The sequence below is a fragment of the Adiantum capillus-veneris genome, chromosome 13 (genome assembly GCF_014529385.1).
Source record: "Adiantum capillus-veneris isolate H3 chromosome 13, ASM1452938v2, whole genome shotgun sequence".
Taxonomy (NCBI): domain Eukaryota; kingdom Viridiplantae; phylum Streptophyta; class Polypodiopsida; order Polypodiales; family Pteridaceae; genus Adiantum; species Adiantum capillus-veneris.
In genome coordinates this window covers 59,753,460-59,775,054 of record NC_140943.1, presented here as the reverse complement: position 1 = coordinate 59,775,054, position 21,595 = coordinate 59,753,460, and the positions used below count along the sequence as shown (strand labels likewise).

The following is a 21,595-nucleotide window of genomic DNA, read 5'->3' as shown; positions in this document are numbered from 1 at the left end:
CGTCTTAAATTATATCATGCCACGTTAATGATGGTGGAGCAAGATGAGCTGTCTGTGGAGCAAGCAATGTTGGTATGAGGAGACCTGTGATGCGGCGAGTCTCATATCTCTCTTTGCTGCTGCTGATCATGAATGATCTAGCAGGCTAGGGGGTGGGTAAATTATGTCAGGAGTTTTTTGGAGCAAGGGATTGCGCATATTTACATACACATGCATGGTGCATCAAATAAAGGATTGCCCATTTTCCTTAGCCAGGTGGTTATGTGGGGCCCACATGTGTACAGGTAGAACAGGGTGTACATAGTGCATCGATTTTCGCTATTACCAGTACTACTGTGTTTTTCTACAATAATGAGGAGTTTATAGCGTGTAAAACTTCTCGAGGAAGCTATCCGCGGGCCGACGACATGAGGTCAGCAGGTGCGTCAGATGGCATCTAGTGGCGTCAGGAGGGCGAACGAGGTCAATATTTGCACGCAGATGAGGACGGACACAACGTGGGTGTTTTCTTGTGAGAGTTACGCAGAAAGGTCATCATTAGGACCACTTTTTGGGGCCACTTCACGTGGTGGCGAGATGCATTATTGGAAAAAAGCTGAGTGCCAGGTGTGCGGATGATGCAAAAAGGTGACAACTATGCACTGCGAGGTCAATTTTTGGCCTGTTCGGGGTCCGTTTGAGGTCATCTAAAAGGCCAAAGGTGCCCAACTAATAAAGCTAAGTGTGGGAACTGAAAAAACTGAGAGAAGACCAGAAAAAACGTGGAGAAGAGAGGAGGAACAGCCGCAGCTGTGTTTTTGCTCATTTTAGAGCCTGTTTTGGCCGTAAACTGCTCATCCGAGGTCGGATTTGAGCACTTTGACATTGTAGACTGGGGTTTTGAGCCGTTCCGGACGCGATGGCGCTGTCCATTTTGCCAAATTCCTCACTCTTTTCCTGCTGTTTTTCTGTGTAAGTTTCTCCTATGAGCGAAGTTTCTGCTCTAGTTTGTGATTGTATCTTGCTTATTTTACCCATATTGTGTGAGCTATTTGCCCCATTGGTGTTGGTCCAAGCTCAATTGTATCTAAACATCAGAAATTCTCCTCTTTTGAGTTGAGTTTTTTTTTTTTTTGTGTGTGTGTGTGTGTCTGTGTGGAGTGGACAAGTGGATAGTCTCTCTCCTCTCACTCCAAAGGCGTGTTCCCTGTCTCGGCCAGGTGTGTTGTCTAGGCCGAGTGGTGCCCCATAGTGTGTGTGTGTATCTTCCCAAGAGTGTGTGTCGGGTCGTTATAGAGGCGCTGTGTGTGTTTTCATCCCGCTCACACCGGTTTTAAATGAAAAGACTGGTTTACATCAACAGTAAGAACATTTGCACTGGTTGACACTTATATACCACTGGTACGTACCAAGGACATGTGTTCATTTTTTTAACCCTTATTTTTCACTGGTACACATCATGGGTAAGTTCTCACATATACTGGTTAGGTAAATAACATACCGGTTTTAAATGAAAAGACTGGTTTACATCAGCAGTAAGAACATTTGAACTGGTTGACACTTATATACCATTGGTACGTACCAATGACATGTGTTTATTTTCTTTAACACTTATTTCTCACTGGTATACATCGTGGTTAAGTGCTCACATGTACTGGTTAGGTAAACAACATACCGATTTTAAATGAAAAGACTGGTTTACATCAGCAGTCAGAACATTTGAACTGGTTGACACTTATATACCACTGGTACGTACCAAGGACATGTGTTCATTTTTTTAACCCTTATTTTTCACTGATACACATCATGGGTAAGTGCTCACATGTACTGGTTAGGTAAATAACATACCGGTTATAAATGAAAAGACTGGTTTACATCAGCAGTAAGAACATTTGAACTGGTTGAAACTTATATACCGCTGGTACGTACCAAGGGCATGTGTTCATTATTTTTAACACTTATTTCTCACTGGTATACATCGTGGTTAAGTGCTCACTTGTACTGGTTAGGTAAATAACATACCGGTTATAAATGAAAAGATTGGTTTACATCAACAGTAAGAACATTTGCACTGGTTGACACTTATATACCATTGGTACGTACCATGGACATGTGTTCATATATACTGGTTTACCTAACCAATTAAGTGAAAAAACATAGTGGTTTGAAATAAAAATACTGGTTTATAGTAATGTAACAGTTTTCCTCAAAGATAATAAAAACCTGTAGTTTTCTTCAATGTTCTTTAACCATATATGTCTTTCATTGTAGGTGGAGCTCTTTCTCAACTTCAAAGAACAATACCCTGAAATTGTAATAAAGCAGCGGGCGTTTGAGTACATGAAGCCATATTTTGTGCGGAAATTGAGAGACCGGTATACTTGCTCCTGCATTTCACATGTTCAAATGTCCTTCCTAAAGGATGCCATAAATCACATGCGAAGTTCTGTATTCGGTCTGCATGGAAAAGCTTGCCAATGTCAATGCAACATATGCAAAGACAATGGTGGATACAAGGCACCAAAAAAACCTATCAAGAGTGTAACAGCCTTATTGGACTCTATACTGTGTCCAAAATCAGATACGTCCACCTTCCATGCCCTTCCCTGCTTGAGTGGTCAATGTAAAAGGTGTGGCCCGGATAAGTTAGACTTTTGTGCTGCAGAGGCTGCATTTATTACTAAAAAGATTGTGCTGAAGATTTTTGAGGACCTAGAAGGAGGAACTGCGCGTGACGGTCTAAAGAAGAAAAGGAAAGTCTTGTCGCATAAGGAAATATCATGCCAGGATCTCTCAGTCATGTTCAAAGACCATCTTAAGAAATACATAATGCATAATTTTGTGTATAGATGGCAAGCAGAACAATATAAGGAATGTATACAAAGCTTTCTAGAAGATGTTGTTGTGTCAGTTGTTGACTTTGCTGAAAATTATAGTTTCAAAGAACAAAATGAGATTCAGTCCATGCACTGGTATTCAAATCAAGTAACTATTTTTGTGCACATAACATATTTCCGAATTGCAGGTAATGACATCACCCTAGATCAGTATTATTTCTTTTGTATTAAGCCTTCAATAATTTTTTATTTTTATATTATGCATGTGACATCCACAAGACAATTCACTTCTTCATTTCAGATGACAAGCAATATGAAACACATTTTGTTCAACACTGTTTTCTGAAACATGCGGAATGGCTAAAGCAATTTGGTCTAAACATAAGGTGTCATTGGGTATGGTCTGATGGAGCAGCTTCACAATTCAAAGCAAGAAGACCATTCTATTTCCTTGCCAGGTATACCATGCTCTAACAAACATTATCTGAAGGTGGTTTTAATATAGAGACCTATAATATTGGCATTAAAGTTGTAATAAAATGCTTGTCTAACGTCAGTAATATTATAATATATGTTTTTTTTGTTAATTTTATCGTGCCAAGAGTATATTAATCTCTTCTATCCATTGAATAAATTGCAGATACAGTGTTTTTACGGGATGGAAAATGTCTTGGAACTTTTTTGGATTCGGCCATGGTAAGGGAGAACACGACGGTGCGGGAGCAGTGATAAAAAGGTCTTTAACTCAATACCAATTGTAGCCAAACTGCCCAAAGATAGACTGTGCTGCAGATGTTGTGGCATTAGTGAGACGGACCTTGTCAGATGGTGCTACAGCCACCTATGCATCCCAGGCCCGTTATGTAAGCATGATTTTTTGGGTGATTGAATTGGGAGATATCGAAAGGGGAAAAAATTGGGATGTGAAGGCTGTAAAAAATACCCGCTCAATGCACTCTGTTTCTGCATATTCAGAGCATGATACAACTGCTTTGAGAACACGTTCACTGTCTTGTTTCTGTAGTGTATGTAAACAGGAAAAGTGGAGGAGATGTGTGAGCAAGTCACATGTTCCTTTCTGGACATACCTTATTTTGGAGCCTACAGAAGAAGGGGAAGACGATGACAACGAAATAAATGAGGATGCAGCGTATGAAGGACACTATGACACCTTTAGTCAAGCTCTTATTGTTGGTGATAATTTTGCTGTTCCCGCACCAAATGACAATGAAGAAAAAGTGGATTTCTATATAGTGAAATGCACTGCAGCTATTCATGAGTTTCATTCAGACGCTGAAGATGACTGGGGCAATATCATTGGGCGAGGATTCTATGCTATCAAAGGGTTTTACTATTGTATGATAAATGAGCAGACCTATGAGCTTTTGGACAAAAAGCCAGAGGTGTTCATATATTCACATCTTGTTCGGGCAATCAAAATCCCCATGATACCCCATCCCAGCAACTCAAAACTATATACAATATCACTTGATGTCAGTGAGTCTATCTACAATAGTATGCCTTTTGAGCTGGAACCATATTAAGAAATGCATAATGCATAATTTTGTGTATATCTGCCTTTAACTGTAAACTGAACTGTCTCCCTCTCCCCCTCTCTCTCTCTCTCTCTCTCTCTCTTTGTCACTTCTCAGTATCATTTCTGTATCATACCAGTTACTTCTCAGTATCATACCGGTATCATACCAGTTAATTCCCAGTATCATACAGGTATGATACGGTATCATACCAATCATTTCCCAGTATCATACCCATATCATACATTCCCTCTCTCTCTCTCTCTCTCTCTCTCTCTCTCTCTCTATATATATATATATATATATATATATATATATATATATATATTATATATATATATATATATATATATATATGTGTGTGTGTGTGTGTGTGTGTCATTTCTAAACATCATACCAGTCACTTCTCAGTATCATACCGGTATCATACAAGTCACTCCTCATTATGATACCGATATTATACAAGTCCCTCTCTCTCTCTCTCTCTCTCTCTCTCTCTCTCTCTTTGTCATTTCTCAGTATCATACCAGTCACTTCTCAGTATCATACTAGTATCATACCAGTAACTCCTCAGTATCATACCGGTATCATACCAGTCCCTATCTCTCTCTCTCTCTCTCTCTCTCTCTCTCTCTCTCTCACTTCTCAGTATCATACCGGTCACTCCACAGTATCATACCAGTATCATACCAGTCCCTCTCCCTCTCTCTCTCTCTCTCTGTCACTTCTAAGTATCATACCGGTCACTCCTCAGTATCATACCGGTATCATATTAGTCACTTCACAGTATCATACCGGTATCATACCAGTCACTTCTCAGTATAAGACTCTCTTTCTGTGTGTGTGTGTGTGTGTCACTTCTCAATATCATACCGGTCACTTCTCAATATCATACCAGTCACTTGAAAGAATCATACCGGTATCATACAAGTCACTTCTTTGTATCCGACTCTCTCTCTTTCTCTCTCTCTCTCTCTCTCTCTCTCTCTCTCTCTCTCACTCACTTCTCAGTATCATACCAGTCACTGCCCAGTATAATACCGTTATCAGACTCTCTCTCTCTCTCTCTCTCTCTCTCTCTCTCTCTCTCTCTCCTTTTATTTGCAAGATACTTCAAATATAGAATACAACGTATTTCCGTGCAACTTGCTTGTAAATGTATTATACATGAATTCTGTTACATTGATTGACAAGAAGGCTGAATAATTCTCCATTTACATCCATCGACAAAAAAATACATCGACAAAAGTCGCCCACTTCACAGACTTTATGAATCTTTCTTTTTATATAAAAAATCTGTTCCTTTCTTATTGAAAAAGTCAATCCGCCATTTCCAATAAAAACGACGCACATAGGTGTCGTCAGGTTGTCCATCTGCACAAATTACAGTCCTCTTTGTATACTCAATTCTTTCCTTAGAGTACAACCAGTGTGCCAGCCAGTTTATGACAGCGGTTGACAGAAAACAGGCGCGCACTTCTTTAGATTGCTTTTCTAGCTTGGGAAAAACAAGAAATGACCCCAATGGATTAAACATTAGCTTATATCCAGAATCATCAAAGATAAGTGTGTCAGGTGGTAGGTCAGGAAAATTTTCGATATTCTTGTGGAACACAGGTTTATCTGTCGCGCCCAATTTAAAAGGGGCCCTTGTGCACTGCGCCTGACTTACCACTCTATTGAATCTTTTGTGGTGGTCAGGGAACACTGTCTCTAGCATGCGTTTGAGCTTCTCAAACTCACAGCAACTCCATATCCACACTTCGAACCATCTGAAACAAAAATTCAGAAACACTTCTGCATCGGGCCTTACCCGAAACTGTGTATCCCCTTCAACAACATACCACATTTCTGGCCAGTGGGGCAATTCTTCACCATATTTTCCATCAAATTTCTTGAGCAGTAATCCATTAAGGTCCAAAATGAGAACCCTACGCTGGACGCTCAACGGAGGTGGTGGCCTTGGCCATATCAGTGGGATTCTTTTAATTAGTCTATACCATAGAGGAAACACGAGCACTGCAAGAGACAACACGCAATTCCATATTGCACGAATGTTAGCCCTGCCATTCTGCTTGTCAGCCCTAAACCTATCTGCAAGGCGCCATTCTTCAACTGAAAACATATCTGCAGATGCAAAATTACACAAGACTCAAATTTAAATATGCAATTAGGACATATCTATAGATTGAAATCATACAATAAAAACACACAATGTTCAAAAATCAGGCACAAGATGAAAGAGACGTCGAATGGGAAAGAAAGTTATATTAATTTCAGAAGTGGTTACATAAAAAGAAACATAGGGGGGGAAAACTATAATCTCTTGCAGGCTGTGGGTTTAGGGTCAGAACTTGTGCCGGTATTCTGCATCTCCTTAGTGTCTTCTATGCCCATCTCTTCTTCTGGCTACCCCTGGGTCTCTTCCTCTTCCTTGCTTTTTTGCCCCATTTCAGGCTTCTCATCTCTAGTCTTCTCGATTTTTTTTCTTTTTGCCTTTCTTATATGCTGAGCAAGGGTCTCCTCGGGACTTCCCTCCAGCATCTACACGACCATCAGCTTTAGAAAGCTGTGCAGCAAAAGATCACTTATTAGAGCCATAATCAATGAAAAAACTTACTCTTGCCACGTTGGCCTCGTTTTCTCGGGATCTTTGATCTTGTCACCCGCACGCCAGTGTCTAGCAACACATCATCTTCGTCATTCTGGGTTTTCCCTTCAGCACCAGTTGTACTCTGCTCCTTTACCTCAAAGTTTTGTTCTTCTTCTGTTGTTTCCGAAACAGGTTTCTCAGCATTACCAGGGACATTTTCATCAAGCAATACCTCCACAGGTGTCTTATATGCAGGCGTCACTGCATCGTTCCCTGTGTCTTTACCGGCAGTAGTTCTAAAGCAGCTTGACTCTGAAAAAACATCAGAGAAGAAAAAAATCAACCACTTGATTACCCATTGAAACAATTTTCTCACTTGTTTTTGGGCATGGTTCAACTGGCTTCTTCTTTAGAAGGGATTGGTCTTCTGCAGAAATAACTCCGGGGCAATCCTTAAGCATGCACTTTCCTTTCTCAGCCAAGTGAGCATAGCAGAATGCATGGTATGCATGTGAACAAGGCAATAGAACAACATGGCTTGAGCGATTGTGATCATGAATTTTTACACCACAAGCATTGCACACATCAATGAGAACAACACTATGTCCAGGAGCTGAAACTTGTGCAGGCAAGACTATGGTTTTAGGTAGCATTGGTTGACTAATCATGTCTGTCACAAACGTGACATAGAGACCAAAGGTTTCCTCATGGTCCAAGCATTTGGATAATTCTTCCTGTAGGCAAGAGACCTCTGTTATCAGACAATGTCAAACAGGTTTAAAATCGGTATGAATGCTTGAAAATCGGTATAATGATGTTATCATACCGGTATGATTACATCCTGCCGGTATGATGTTATCCCACCGGTATAATGTTATTATACTGGATAGTATAAAATCATACCGGTAGGATAACATTCGGTAACATCATACCGGTAGGATAACATTATACCGGAAGCATAACATCAAACCGGTTGGATTTTATCATACTGGTTGGATCTAACCATACCGGTAGGATGTAACCATACTAGTAGGATGTTATCATACCGGTAGGATTATATCCTAAATCCTACCGGTAAGATAACATCCTACCGGTAGGATGTAATCATACCATTAGGGTATAATCCTACCGGTATGATAACATCCTACCGGTATTGTCATCTACCCTTACCGAATATGATATAATCCTACCGGTATGAAAAATCATACCGTATGGTACTTTGCAGGTATTATACTACAATCAGATGGAGTTAAAAGCATACCTGTGCCTGCTGTAGGGTGGCTTTTGCTTGGTCAAATTTTTCTTGGAGGCTGTCAAGCAAGCCTGTTGGTACATTGGCATGGTCAGGGAAGTGCATTCGGATGGTGTCAAGGGCACCCTCGCAACGGTGCACATCAGCAACAGATTTGACCACTGAATCCTTAGCCTTCTGACACTCGGCTGATACATTGTCATGAGATTTTCTAACCTCAACAAGAAGTTCTTTCAAGGAAGTGGATACTTCAACACTAAACGCAAATTGAGTGGTCGCAAAAAGTCCACTTCCGACTAGTGTACTTCCGGATGGGGTATTTACTAAGAAGATGACAGAACCACTTGGGGTTCTTGTGGATACTTGGGAAGTCTCTAACTTCCATTGTTCTCTTTTCCTATCTAAGTGACCTTCATTGGTCACATTCTTCACCACCTCAGATGCAAACTCAACCACTTTACCGGACCTGTGCATACGAAATAAACATATCCGCGTGCAAAATTGACTCCCAGCAGATAGTTTGGTGGTTTGGATCAATACACCTGCTTGTAGAGCTGGTAGAGTGCCTTGTAGTGATCCGGCCTTGCTGTTTTTATCGGCACTTTTTTCTCCTTCACTGGAAGACACGTGAAAACTTTCATCCAATCGGATATGGGCACATCTGCATCTGTCAACTTCCTAACATCTTTCCCCTCAAGACATAACCCATATTCTCTGTGAAAATCCTCCTTTGTCGTGCAGAATGCCTTTAATGGCACCTCCACATCCTTGGGGTGAACAAAGCGGCTGATTTTGGGAGGAGGCTGTAACTTCTGTCTCTGAAAGGAAAAAATCCATATTCATTACTCAATGTATCCACACCTCAGTACTCTACTACACATACAGGTCCGCTGTACACAACACACAGAGAGACAGAGAGGTGACATACCTTCGTGGGAGAATGTCGGGTCTTTGTGGGGGAGACCTGTCGGGCTGCATTCCTTGGGCTCTTTCTTAGGTTGCTATCCATAGCGAAGGATAAACAACGTGCACAGGAGGCTGTAGAGTGAGCTGAGAAAGGCGCAGAAGGAGAAAGGCACAAAGATACAGAGAAGTCACAGTCATGAAAACATTCGACTGAACATTCGTTTTGACGTGGGCTCCACACGTGTTTTTGAATCCTCCACATGATTTTTAAGATTTTGTATCCTCCACACGATTATTTAATTCAAACAATTCTTGCCCATAACACCAGTTTCATACCCCCTAAATTATAAGCCTCCAAAAGAAAATTTCAACCGGTTAAAATCGGGCCACCTATTCATGCATCCACCTAGCTGGCCATTTGTTTTTAAAACCCTAGGCATGTAAGTGAATGGTAGGTCATGTGAAAGGGGAGATATCATTTTGAGAGAAAACCTAAAGTAGAGAGGAGGAAGAAGGAGGCTATGGAGGTGGAGGCTTGGAGCCACATGTACTCTCTTCACAAACTAGTTAAGCATACAATGAAATTGGGTCCTATTGCTTCTCTCTTTGCTTTTCATTCAAGCTGTGTATTAGTGTCTTGATTTGTGGGTGTTAAGAACTAATCGCCCTCTAATTATGTGAAAAGGAGGGCGCACATGATATTTTCAAGATGGAATCTCATGGAGATGATAGCCATGTGGGAAAGTATGAGAAGCACATATGTATGGAGCCAATATGTAGCTGTCCAAAATCCACAGTGTTTGTCAAAGAGTCAGCCCTACCTTGCATGCTCATGCATTTTGTATTTCTTTGTGTTCTTGGCCAAAAATGAGAACATGTTCATACATCAAACAATCATTGGGGAGATGTGGATCTCTTCAATGCACTGACAAGGTAAAGAACATATCCTTGCTTTTTGAAATGTAGGTCACATTAAGAGACATGCAGTAATTCATTTTTGCTGCAACAATTGTTTTTATAGATGGTCTCATATCTAGGATTTAGTGTCCTAAGAGTGCTTCTATGCTATTTATCCTTTTGAGAGTTTGGAATATTGAACTGCATCCCAGTCCTATACACCCCAGTCCTATACACCAGTAAGGCAACAATGATGGAATACTTTTGATGCAATTCCATATTAACAAGCGACAAAATACTATGGGTCATCCTTATTGCACACCGTAGCCTTTATGTCTTGTGAGTTGCAATGTCTAATATCATTTATTTGCAAATCGTGTCATGTTTATTTATTGTAATATGGAAAATACAAATGTGGCATTTTCCTTCCTTGGCTTGCCTCCACATGTTATGCATCACCTATAAAAGGGACCCTCTTTGTCTATCCAAACATAGCCACTCTTCCAACAAATTTGGTGTTGGGTGAAGGTGAGAACAACACATCATCTCTTTTTTCATACGTGAGCTTGGTTTATTTGCATGCCAAGGTTGTTTTCTTTGCGTAAGAATACTCTAACTCACAAATAGCATGAATGCTATCTTGCTTTGTATTTTGCACTCTCATTCTTTGTTCTAGCACCACATTTGTTTTAACACACTTGTTTTTCTAGCATAAGATGATTGTTTGGCTTTCTTGGCTTGGCATAACAAAAGTGATTTTGGATGTTGCAAGTATCAAATGAATAGGTTGAAGAATGCCTTATATAGTGGAAAGATTGTTCTTGATGAAGCACTAAAAGAAGACATGTTGGACCAGAGACACAAGAGACCTCGCCACCATTAGCATGTTTGAATTGCATGGGAAGTTTACTGTAACATTTGATGCACTAGTAACTTGTGTGTAGCAGAAAATGATAACATAGTGAGCATTTCATTAAGGACAAGTTCCTAATGAGCATAGAGAGATTACTTAGTTGGAGAAAGCAACATACAAATCTGCACCTAGTTAGTTTGGCATAGACAATACTTGAAAAGAGAGAGAAATAGATTAATTGACAACAATTGAGGACCGGATTTACATGGAGCCGGTCCCCCCTCCAAAAAGTCTTTGTATTATAGCTTCTCCCATCAAAGGAGACTTTTGTAAAATACAATCTTTGTGTTCCTTGATAAAACTCGTTGGTGCAATGAAGATGGAATCTTCATGCACCAAAATATGCTTGAAAAACACACCTAGTGGGCCTAACTTTAGTCCCAAGACCTCACACACCTTCAAAGATGGTGAGAGCTAGAAGGGAATGACGAAAGATTGAGAGGACGAAGATGTATCTTACGAGAAAGAAGTATTCTCCTCACATAATCACTCTAATAGCATAGCTTAGCTTAGTAATAGCATGGTAGAGGAGATGAGCATGCCACTGAAGCTTGGCTCTTGGTTGGATTTGCATTCCATAGCCAAGAGGAGTTGGTGTAGGCGTCTACTTCTCAATGCTTGGAGAAGGAGATGGAGTTCTTGCTCAACACATGAGTTGTGTGTGTGTGTGTGTAGCAAAGTTGGTTAGAGTAAAATTCCATGCTCTCTCTCTTCTTGGTCGACCCTCTTCCCAAAAGCTCTTGCTGGCTTCCCATTGGTTCCTGCAAAGCTTAGCCAATAGCAATTAAGAAGCATAGTTGATAGCCTTGTGACAAGTGTCCCCCTTTCCCCTTTTGTGAGAGCTTTAGGTAATTAAAATAATTTATTAAACTCTCATTGGACCTTTTAGTCTTCGGGCCAATAGGAATCAAGCAAGCTATTGGGCTGCTAGATGCTCATTGGACCCCTTGGTAGACTGTCGAACCAATAGTCTTCTAGGGAGCTTAATTTCTATTGGTTCTTTTATCAAGCATTTTTAAATTGATTAGACTAATTTTACTCTAGCCTAATTCTCATTGGTCCACCTCTACGGCCATCCAATAGGATTTGAGGGGATATTGGGGGCAACTGGGCTAGGAACCTGCCATGTGTCCATTCTTAAGTGCGTGTGTATTTCTCTCTCTTCCCCTATCATTAGGACTCGCCCCCTCCTTCCTAGGGATGTGGGAAGACTTTTTAGTCTTCCCATAACCATCCATTTTTTCCCACTTTTGGCCATTGGACTTTTTAGTTAATTTTTGGAACTTTAGCCTATGGAAGTCTTAATGGAGTTGAACCTTAGGTCTTTTAAGCTCTACTAATGTACATTGCTCATTTGTAGTCTGTCCCCCTTTGGATCCCTGCTGAGATCGGTATGGCAGCCTTACCAATATTGTAGCTTTTACTCCCTTGGTACCTCCCCATATTAAATGATTAGTTTAACATGAGAAAAACATTTGGGAGAATTAGATATTAGTTTTTATGACATTTACAATCTGTGCATGGCATACAACATTATCTCAGATGAGGAGATGACCTTCCTCTGTAATGAGTTTGACAAGGAAGTAAACAAATATAAACCTTCCACAACAAGCACAAGCGTAACAGGCACTAGCAATGAGGGAGAGGAGGGGGTGAAGAAGAAGGAAGGAAAGAAGAAAAGGTCCAAAAGTAACATGTGTATTGTTATTGGAAGATCTTTTGTAATAAATGAATTGCGATTTTAGAAAATACCTCTCTATCTCTCTCTCTCTCTCCCCCCCCCTTATCCCTCTCTTCTTCTTCTCTCTCTATGTTTAATGATTTGTACATGTCTCTCTCTCGAGTCTTTGTATGTATCTCTCTCTCTAGAATCTATCTTTGTATGTGTCTCTTTCTCTAGAATCATTTTGGAATATGTTCACCAAATTACTCACACAAGGATTTCTCTAAAAAATGTAGCGATTGATGATACACACAACAAGGTAGAATCGAAAGCATTCGATTATTTATAACGAATGCAAAGTGAAGTTTATATTTGAAATGTAGTAATCCCATGATATGCCTATATAAGGCTATATAAGGCTGTGTCTGGGAAGCATAGAGTGGACTTGAGAAAACATGGAGTGTTACTCTCTGTAATGTAGCAATTTCAAAAAATGCCCAACAATCTATAACCAATTGAAGGCTTGTCATGTTCTTAGTACACCTTTAAAACCCGTTCATGGTATGAACATAAGACCCTACATTGTAGGCCACTCAGCTTATAAGCCAACAAGTTTCTTGTTGAAAGCATTTAAGTTTAACACATGGGAGAATTTGGCAGCAAAAACTGAATTTGATAGACAAATTGCAAAAGCAAGAGTGAAGGTTGAAAATGCAGTTGGATTATAAAAAAATAGGTGGCGAATCCTTAGAGATTTGAATGTTGCATGGCCTTTGCTCCTTCAAAGTCCTTGCATGTTGTGTGTTACACAACTATGTCCAACTCCAAGGGGAAAGGGCTTAACCTACCCACTACCTCAACCCGACTGATGCCTTTCTTACAAAGAACAAGCTTCTGTTGATCTCTAGCGTCTCATATGACACTAAGTTCTTTTTGCTATGCATATAAGTCTTAATGTTCTTCAATTGGGTATTTATGAAGGTACCATGTTCAGTAGCAATTTTACTTCGCGTTTTTATCTACTTTCAGAGAGGTTAGATTACTTGATTTCCGCATCCTGTGAAGCTTCCGTGCTCTTGCTAGTTCCTTAGTCTGGTTGCTTGGTGCTTCTGATGTCCTCTCACTCATGCTCCTTCACTTGTTCACCTTGCAAAAAATTGGTTTGCCCAACAGCCACCCCATGGCCTAACCTTTGCCTTGCTGCCCTGGCCCTCGCCACCAAGCCTTGCTCTCCCCCCGCACTCTCCCTTGCCCTAGCCCTCACCCCTCGCTCGTCGCCATCCCCTCGCCCTCTCCTCTCGCCCTTGCCTCTCGCCCTCTGCCCTCACCCTCGCCCTCGCCCTTGCCCCTCCCCTCGCCCTCGCCCTCGCCTTTTCCCTCGCTCTCCCCTTGCCCCTCGCCCTCGCCCTTACCGTCCCCCTCTCTCCTCGCCCTCGCCCTCGCCCTTACCCTCTCCCGTCGCCCTCGCCCCTCCCCCTCCCCTCGCCCCTCGCCCTTACCCTCTCCCCTCGCCCTCCCCTCGCCCTCCCTCTCGCCCCTCACTCTTGCCCTCGCCCTCATGCTCTAATTTCTCCCTGCGAAAAGCCCTCCGGGCCTGGCCACTCGCCGTAATGCTTTAATTTTTCCCTGCGAAAAGCACTGCCCAACGAAAATAAAAAAGAAAACGTAGATAAAAACAAAAGCAGCGCTTCCTTCAGTCAAGTTCTCCCTTCAGTCAGCTTTCATCGCCAACATCTCTGGCCATCGCCAAGCGCTCCTCCTCCATCTCCAGGCGTTCCTCTCTCTCCGTGCTACTCGGCCACCCATAATCTGGATAGTATTTGATGACGGCAGCGTGGTCTCGACCTTGCTCTTGCTACAGTGAGGACTTAAGAATACATCAGTTGCAGATTCTCGGGTATATTTTATCAAGATGATTCATACTCGGAATCGAGAGCAGCACCTACAGTCTGAGGAGAAGTCCTCTGCCTCCTCTGGGGATAGCTCTGACAATAAATCAGCCTATACTCGTGGTTCGGAGCAACTTTCAGGAGAATCTTCTAAGGAAGATTCACCCCAATCAGTCACTGCTGGCAAGGTCACCACTCTCCAGGTGCCTCGCCCTTCTGGTGCCATCTCGAAGGTACCCTTACTAATGATCCATCATTTACAGGCGCCAAACCCGGCACTCAAAGATGTGTTCTCTCGGCAGCAAATGATACACCTGGGTCTCCAGAATTTGGCTCAGGCCGATTTGTCCTGCACAATCTCCAGTGCCAAGCTAAGTGCCCTCTTGCTTACTTTTCCAAAGCTAAATGGAATTACACTTACAGTGGAGGATATCGGACATCCATCGATCGCTGAAGATGGCTGCACACTTCCCTTTGCATACTGTCATAGATAGCGCGATGCAGACCGTTGGTACCTTGCAATGAAATGGCTGCATCCATAATCGTCGAAATGGCTCTTCTGTCCGCATCTAAAAGTCTATCAGCTTGAGGCGCAAAATTGGCAAACATGTTAGGTTTCCCAGATGTAGGTTCCCAGAGCTAGATGCCCCTGCAGGATGTGCCCCTGCACTAAGAGTAGTATGTGGTGCTGCCGACACAACTGGAGGGTGTGTTTTGGTGCCTGCAACACTACTCACAAGAGGTGGTGTAAAAGTAGAGGTGGCCATAAAAGTAGTCATGCCCACTCTTGGTGTTGCAGTATTGACGTCAGAGATTTTGACCTGTGATTCAGAGAAGGGTAGTGTTGCTAGCTGCTCAGTCGAATCTTTCTGTACTTTTGTCCTCTTGCGCAAGGTACCTTTCCCTTTGGCCATTTTGGAACGGCCTTGTTCTTGTTCTTTGGCTTCATCTTGTAGGGTGAGAAGAGCGGTTGCATCTGCCTTTTGCTGCATAATTTGCACTACCCAATACATAATAGGGGCTGCATAGCAATTGAACCTCCCGCTTTCCCTTTACGTTGAGTCCGAAATCGCTTTTCCCTATCCTGTAGTGCTCTAAACAGCAGATGGTGAAACGGATATGGCAGGTAATGGTAGAAACAAAAAAAAGCATCGCATATTCCTAGAGAACCTGGAGAAGATGGAACTACTGCTCTTTCCGGTGCGCGCAATAAAAAATAATACTGTAAAATTGAATACAGCTGCTGACTCCTGTGATAGTCTGCATGTGAGTGCAGCAACATTTCTTGGCACGCATTTGCAGTGTCTTCTGGGGAGAGATTCAAGAAGGTTTTGGTGGCGGGCAAAGGTGCGAGCAATTTCAATATCCCCATAGCATGTCCGATATCCTCCACTGTAAGTGTAATTCCATTTAGCTTTGGAGAAGTAAGCAAGAGGGCAGTTAGCTTGGCACTGGAGATTGTGCAGGACAAATCGGCCTAAGTTAAATTCTGGAGACCCCGGTGTATCATTTGCTGCTCAGAGAACACATCTTTGAGTGCCGGGATTGGCGCCTGTAAATGATAGATCATTAGTAAGGGTACCTTCGAGATGGCACCAGAAGGGCGAGGCACCTGGAGAGTGGTGACCTTGCCAGCAGTGACTGATTGGGGTGAATCTTCCTCAGAAGATTCTCTTGAAAGTTGCTATGAACTAAGAGTATAGTCTGATTTATTGTTAGAGCTATCCCCAGAGGAGGCAGAGGACTCTTCCTCAGACTGTAGGTGCTGCTGTTGGTTCAGAGTACGAACCATCTTGATAAAAAATACCCGAGAATCTGCAACTGATGTATTCTTAAGTCCTCACTGTAGCAAGAGCAAGGTCGAGATCACGCTGCCGTCATTAAATACTATCCAGATTATGGGTGGCCAAGTAGCACAGAGAGAGGAACGCCGGAGAGAGAGGAACGCCTAGATATGGAGGAGGAACGCTTGGCAATGGCCAGAGATGTTGGCGATGGCAAGAGATGTTGGCGATGGAAGTTGACTGAAGGGAGAACTTGATTGAAGGAAGCGCTGCTTTTGTTTTTATCTACGTTTTCTTTTATTTTTTCGTTGGGCAGTGCTTTTCGCAGGGAAAAATTAAAGCATTACGACGAGTGGCCAGGCCTGGAGGGTTTTTTGCAGGGAACAATTAGAGCATGAGGGCGAGGGCGAGGGGCGAGGGGAGGGCGAGAGGAGGGGCGAGAGGAGGGGCGAGGGTGAGGGGAGAGGGTAAGGGCGAGGGGAGGGGCGAGGGCGAGGAGAGAGGGGAGGGTAAGGGCGAGGGCTAGGGTGAGGGGAGGGCGAGGGCTAGGGTGAGGGGAGGGCGAGGGGAGTGAGGGCTAGGGTGAGGGCGAGTGCGGGGGGGGAGCGAGGCTTGGTGGCGAGGGCCACGGCAGCAAGGCAAAGGCTAGGCCATGGGGTTGCTGTTGGGCGAACCAATTTGATGCAAGGTGAACAAGGTGAAGGAGCATGAGTGAGAGGACATCAAAAGCACCAAGCAACCAGGCTAAGGGACTAGCAAGAGCATGGAAGCTTCACAGAATGCGGAAATCAGGTAATCTAACTGTTGGGGTATAAAGCCCAATGTGGTCGCCCAGGTAAGTGGGCGGGCTGCCAGGTATGTACACATGTTCTTTTGTAAGAACCTAATAAGAACTCACTATGCTCTACACATTACAGTAGAGCGAGTTTACCATAACGTCGTGCTCTTCTTCTCGCACTCTCTCTCGCGTCGCACTTCCACTCGTACTCCTTCAACTGGTATCAGAGCTCAGATCGAGGCTCGGGGCAGCACTGTAGGAGGCTAGAGTCACCAGCTCAGATTGGAGTGAAATTCGACAGGCAAAGACACGGCCCCAAATCTCATGGGTAAGCCCAATGGGCTTGGTGTGCTCAGAATTTCATTCTGAGGTCATCTCGGTCACCGTTCGGCTTCGACAAAGGTCTGCGCAGGCCATTTTCGACTACGTGGTCTCGGCGGGTGCAGATCTGACTCTGCAAATTTGGGGTTTTCGGCCTACGACTGCAGGTGCTGAGGATATCGACACTCCCAGAGTGTTGATTTGTGGCTGTCTACACATCGAAGGACGGCTCACAGTTCTTGGAGGCGTGTCACATACGACACGGGCGCATCTACACACAGACTGTAGGCGACATCCACTAGTTCATCAGGTAGCTTGTGTTTGCTGCTTGATATTCCAGATTTCATCCTGACATTGCAGGTACTTCCACATGGGATGTATTGTCAGAGATGATGTATGTCTGTTGAGGGTTTGCTGGCTGTGAGTCACGCAGCAAACAACCGTCGCAGCGGTTACAGCATACAGTGGGAAATTTGTGGATGTATGACTTTGTGGGAAGTCTATGTACTGTCAGATTTAATGCAGCCTTTGTTGAGGGTCGAGTGAGGTTTTATTGAGCTGGGGGATTCTCGAATGTTGAGATCCTTTCGGTGATACAGGTCTTGGAGAGATCCCTCGAGCACCCTTAGATAGGTAGCTAGGATGTATTGACTGTGAGTTAGACATTTGGGATTGCATCTTTGCTTTACTGCCGTTGAGGCATTGTCGCAGTCTATGCTTATAGGACAGTGACAGGACAGTGAGAGACAGTACAAGTGCAGGACAGGTTTACCCGCAGCTTACAGTGTCAGAGAGACAGTGTTTTTTGAGCTATTTTTTGGTTTGTTTTTTGAGTACACCAGAGCCATTTTACAAAGGAGACTGCCAAAATTTCTGCAGAATCTGAAGCTTTCTTGGTTCATTTGACAGGTTGATATTGGTTCAAAGGTCAGTTTACAGGGGAAACTCTGCCGAATTTTTCCCAGGAAAGTAAACTACTGTGAAGCGTAGCTATGGCTGGATCACAGGACACTGCTCTTTACAATATCAAGAAGCTGGATGGAACCAATTTCCCATTGTGGAAGCAGCAGATTTGGCACGTGTTGGTACAAAAGAAGTAGATAAAACCTATAAAGCTCAAGGGGATAAAACCAGAAGATATGGACGAAGATGAATGGAGCGAAATGGATGAATTGGCACTTTCTACCATTCTGCTGACTTTGGCAGAAAGCGTTTACTTCAATGTAGCAGACGAGATGTCGGCTTATCAAGCATGGTTAAAGCTGAGTGATCTTTATGAGAAGCAGAGTGCAGCTTCACAGGTATACTGGCTTAAGAAGCTTGTTGACTTGAAGATGAAAGAAGGGACACCTATGTCCAATCATCTAAATGAATTCAACACAATCTACAGTCAGTTGTCAGCTCAAGGTGTCAATTTTGATAAACCTGTTAGAGCTATGTTCCTGTTGATCACATTGCCGGAAAGTTGGGACACTTTTCGCACAGCTTTGAGTAATTCTGCACCTCCAGATGGTTTGAACATAGCAAGTGTAGAAGGAAGTCTGCTTACTGAAGAAACCAATACAAAGACAATGGACAAAGGCAAAGGAACAGCCTTAGTTGTCAGGGGAAGGACCAAAGAAAAGTACAAAGGTGGAAAGAGGAATCAGTCTCTTAGCAAGTCCCGCAGTGCTAAAGGCAAGAGTGACATAGAATGCTACGATTGTGGCAAGAAGGGTCACATGAAAAGAGACTGCAGAGAATGGAAAGCAGAAAAAGGCAAAGAGAAAGCTGAAGACCATAGTGAGAAGAACAAGTCCTCAGTGAAGATTCAAGAAATAAATGTGACAAACACTGTTGCAGAGGATGACAGTCTAGTGTTAGGAGACATCTACTTCTTGAAGAATACAATGGACTCAGCTCTTCTTACAGCATCTGATGGAAATGCACTGAGTGACTGGATTATAGACTCAGGGGCATCACTTCATGTGTCTCCAAAACAGGAGTGGTTTACCTCTTATGTGACCACTAAAGATCATGTTCGGCTAGGCAATGGGCAGACATGTGAGATCTTAGGTGTTGGAGATGTTCAATTGAAGTTTCAGAATGGCTCTTCTTTCACGCTGAAGAATGTGAGACATGTTCCCGCAATTACAAAGAGCTTGATCAGCACAGGTTTACTTGATGATGCTGGATACGTCACCACTTTTGGACAGAACATGTGGAAGATATCCAAGGGTTCTATGACAGTAGCACATGGAGTAAAGTCTGGAGGACTTTACATGATTTATGTATCAAATGTCTCTAAAAATGTAATCAATGTAATCGAGCAACCGAACGTTTCTTTGTGGCATAGCCGGTTAGGACATATGTCCAAGAAGGGAATGGAAATCTTGTCTCGTTCTGGTTATTTGCCTGGCTTTTCATTTAATGATTTTGAATTCTGTGAACATTGTCTGTATGGTAAGCAAACACAGCAGCCACATAAGCATAGAAGCAGTAGAAGAGATACACAGTTGGCACTTTTTCATAGTGATTTGTGTGGACCTATGCCTAACCTATCTCTAGGGGGAGCTTCTTACTTTATGACATTTATAGATGATTACTCGAGGAAAGTATGGGTTTACTTTCTCAAGCACAAGGATGAAGCGTTTAGTGTTTTCAAAACGTTTGTGACACTTGTGGAGAATCAGAGTGGCAAGAAGCTTAAATGCTTACGCACTGACAATGGTGGAGAGTATGTTTCAAAGGCCTTTCAGGACTTTTGTGAGTCAAAAGGTATAAAACGTGAACTTACTGCTCCTTACAATCCTCCTCAAAATGGTGTTTCTGAGAGGATGAATAGGACCATACAAGAGAAGGTCAGAAGTATGTTGTCTAATGCAGAGCTGCCAAATGGGTTTTGGGTTGAAGCTGTATCAACAGCTGTTCATCTTGTAAATAGATCTCCTGGCAAGGTTTTGCAAAAGGATTCAGTGCCAGAGATGGTATGGTCAGGCAAAATGCCCTCATACAAGCATCTCAGAGTCTTTGGTTGTGAGGCATATACTCACGTTCCAAAGGAATTTAGGAACAAACTTGAGCCAAAGAGTAGAAAGTGCATCTTTCTAGGCTATGGTAATTCTGGTGAGATGGGGTACAGACTTTGGGATCCCGAATCCAGAAAGGTTGTCCGCAACAATGATGTTCACTTTAATGAATCCAAATATCATTCTAAACCAGAGAGGGTTGAGGAGATTAGAAGAGTTGTCTTCCAAGAAGATGGACCTGCACATGGAAGAAAAAATGTCAGGGCTCAAGAAGAGCAAGGACAGGATAGATTGGAACCACAGGTTGTGGCTGAGCCTGAGCCACCTATTGTGCGTAGATCTGGACGTGTCACGCGACCTCCTGATAGGTTTGTTCCATCTATGAACTATGTCATGTTGACTGATTGCAATGAGCCTTCATGTTACAAGGAAGCAGTGCAAATGAAGGACTCCGGGAATTGGCAATTGGCCATGCAGTCAGAGATGACAGCTCTGCATAAAAACAAGACATGGAAGCTAGTTAAATTACCACAGGGCAAAAAGGCTCTACCTTGTAAATGGGTTTACAGGTATAAGATCACCGCTCATGATAGTCAGCCAAAGTACAAAGCAAGGCTTGTTGCCAAGGGCTTTAAGCAAGAACAAGGCATCGACTTTGATGAAGTCTTCTCTCCGGTGGTCAAGATGACCACATTGAGATGCTTTCTTGCATTGGTTGCCATATTAGATTTGGTGTTGCACCAAATGGATGTCAAGACAGCGTTCTTGCATGGTGATTTAGATGTGGAAATTTACATGCAGCAGCCGGAAGGGTTTGTTGAGAAAGGCAAGGAAGATTGGGTATGCCAGTTGTTAAAGAGTCTTTATGGCTTAAAACAATCACCGAGGGCATGGTACCATAAATTCCACAAGTTTATGCTTTCTCAAGGCTACAAACGTAGTGAGTTCGATCACTGTCTATATACAAAGAAGGCTGAGGATGGCAGTTGGTTGATCCTTATTTTGTATGTGGATGACATGTTGATTGCTAGCAAGCACTTGGAAGAAATTGCAGCTTTGAAGTCAAAGATGGCAAAATCGTTTGACATGAAAGACATGGGTGAGGCAAGTCATATACTTGGTATGCGCATTGAGAGAGACAGATCAAAGAAGTTGATTTGGTTATCTCAAACATAGTATATTGACAAGGTTTTGCAACGTTTCAATATGGAGAAGGGAAAGGCATTGAGTGTTCCATTGC

At 42.8% G+C, this 21,595-nt stretch overlaps 1 protein-coding gene across 15 annotated transcripts in view; it reads left to right on the top strand.

Annotated features, from left to right (window-relative positions):
* The window catches only part of LOC147444092 (uncharacterized), a 110,769-nt gene that overhangs the window by 43,167 nt on the left and 46,007 nt on the right, over nucleotides 1-21,595 (top strand). For 5 of the 15 annotated variants that reach the window (XM_086526823.1, XM_086526816.1, XM_086526819.1 and 2 more), the window contains 3 exons: nucleotides 2,251-3,004; nucleotides 3,118-3,274; nucleotides 3,457-3,552. The exons of 3 other annotated variants lie outside the window; for them this stretch is intronic. In XM_086526823.1, the coding sequence (XP_086382949.1) occupies nucleotides 2,320-3,004; nucleotides 3,118-3,274; nucleotides 3,457-3,552 (938 nt within the window). In that variant the 5' untranslated portion in view covers nucleotides 2,251-2,319. Of the gene's footprint in view, nucleotides 1-2,250; nucleotides 3,005-3,117; nucleotides 3,275-3,456; nucleotides 3,680-3,840; nucleotides 3,973-21,595 lie in introns of those variants that run through there. 7 more of the 15 variants (XR_015190017.1, XR_015190016.1, XM_086526818.1 and 4 more) reach the window with 4 other exon arrangements.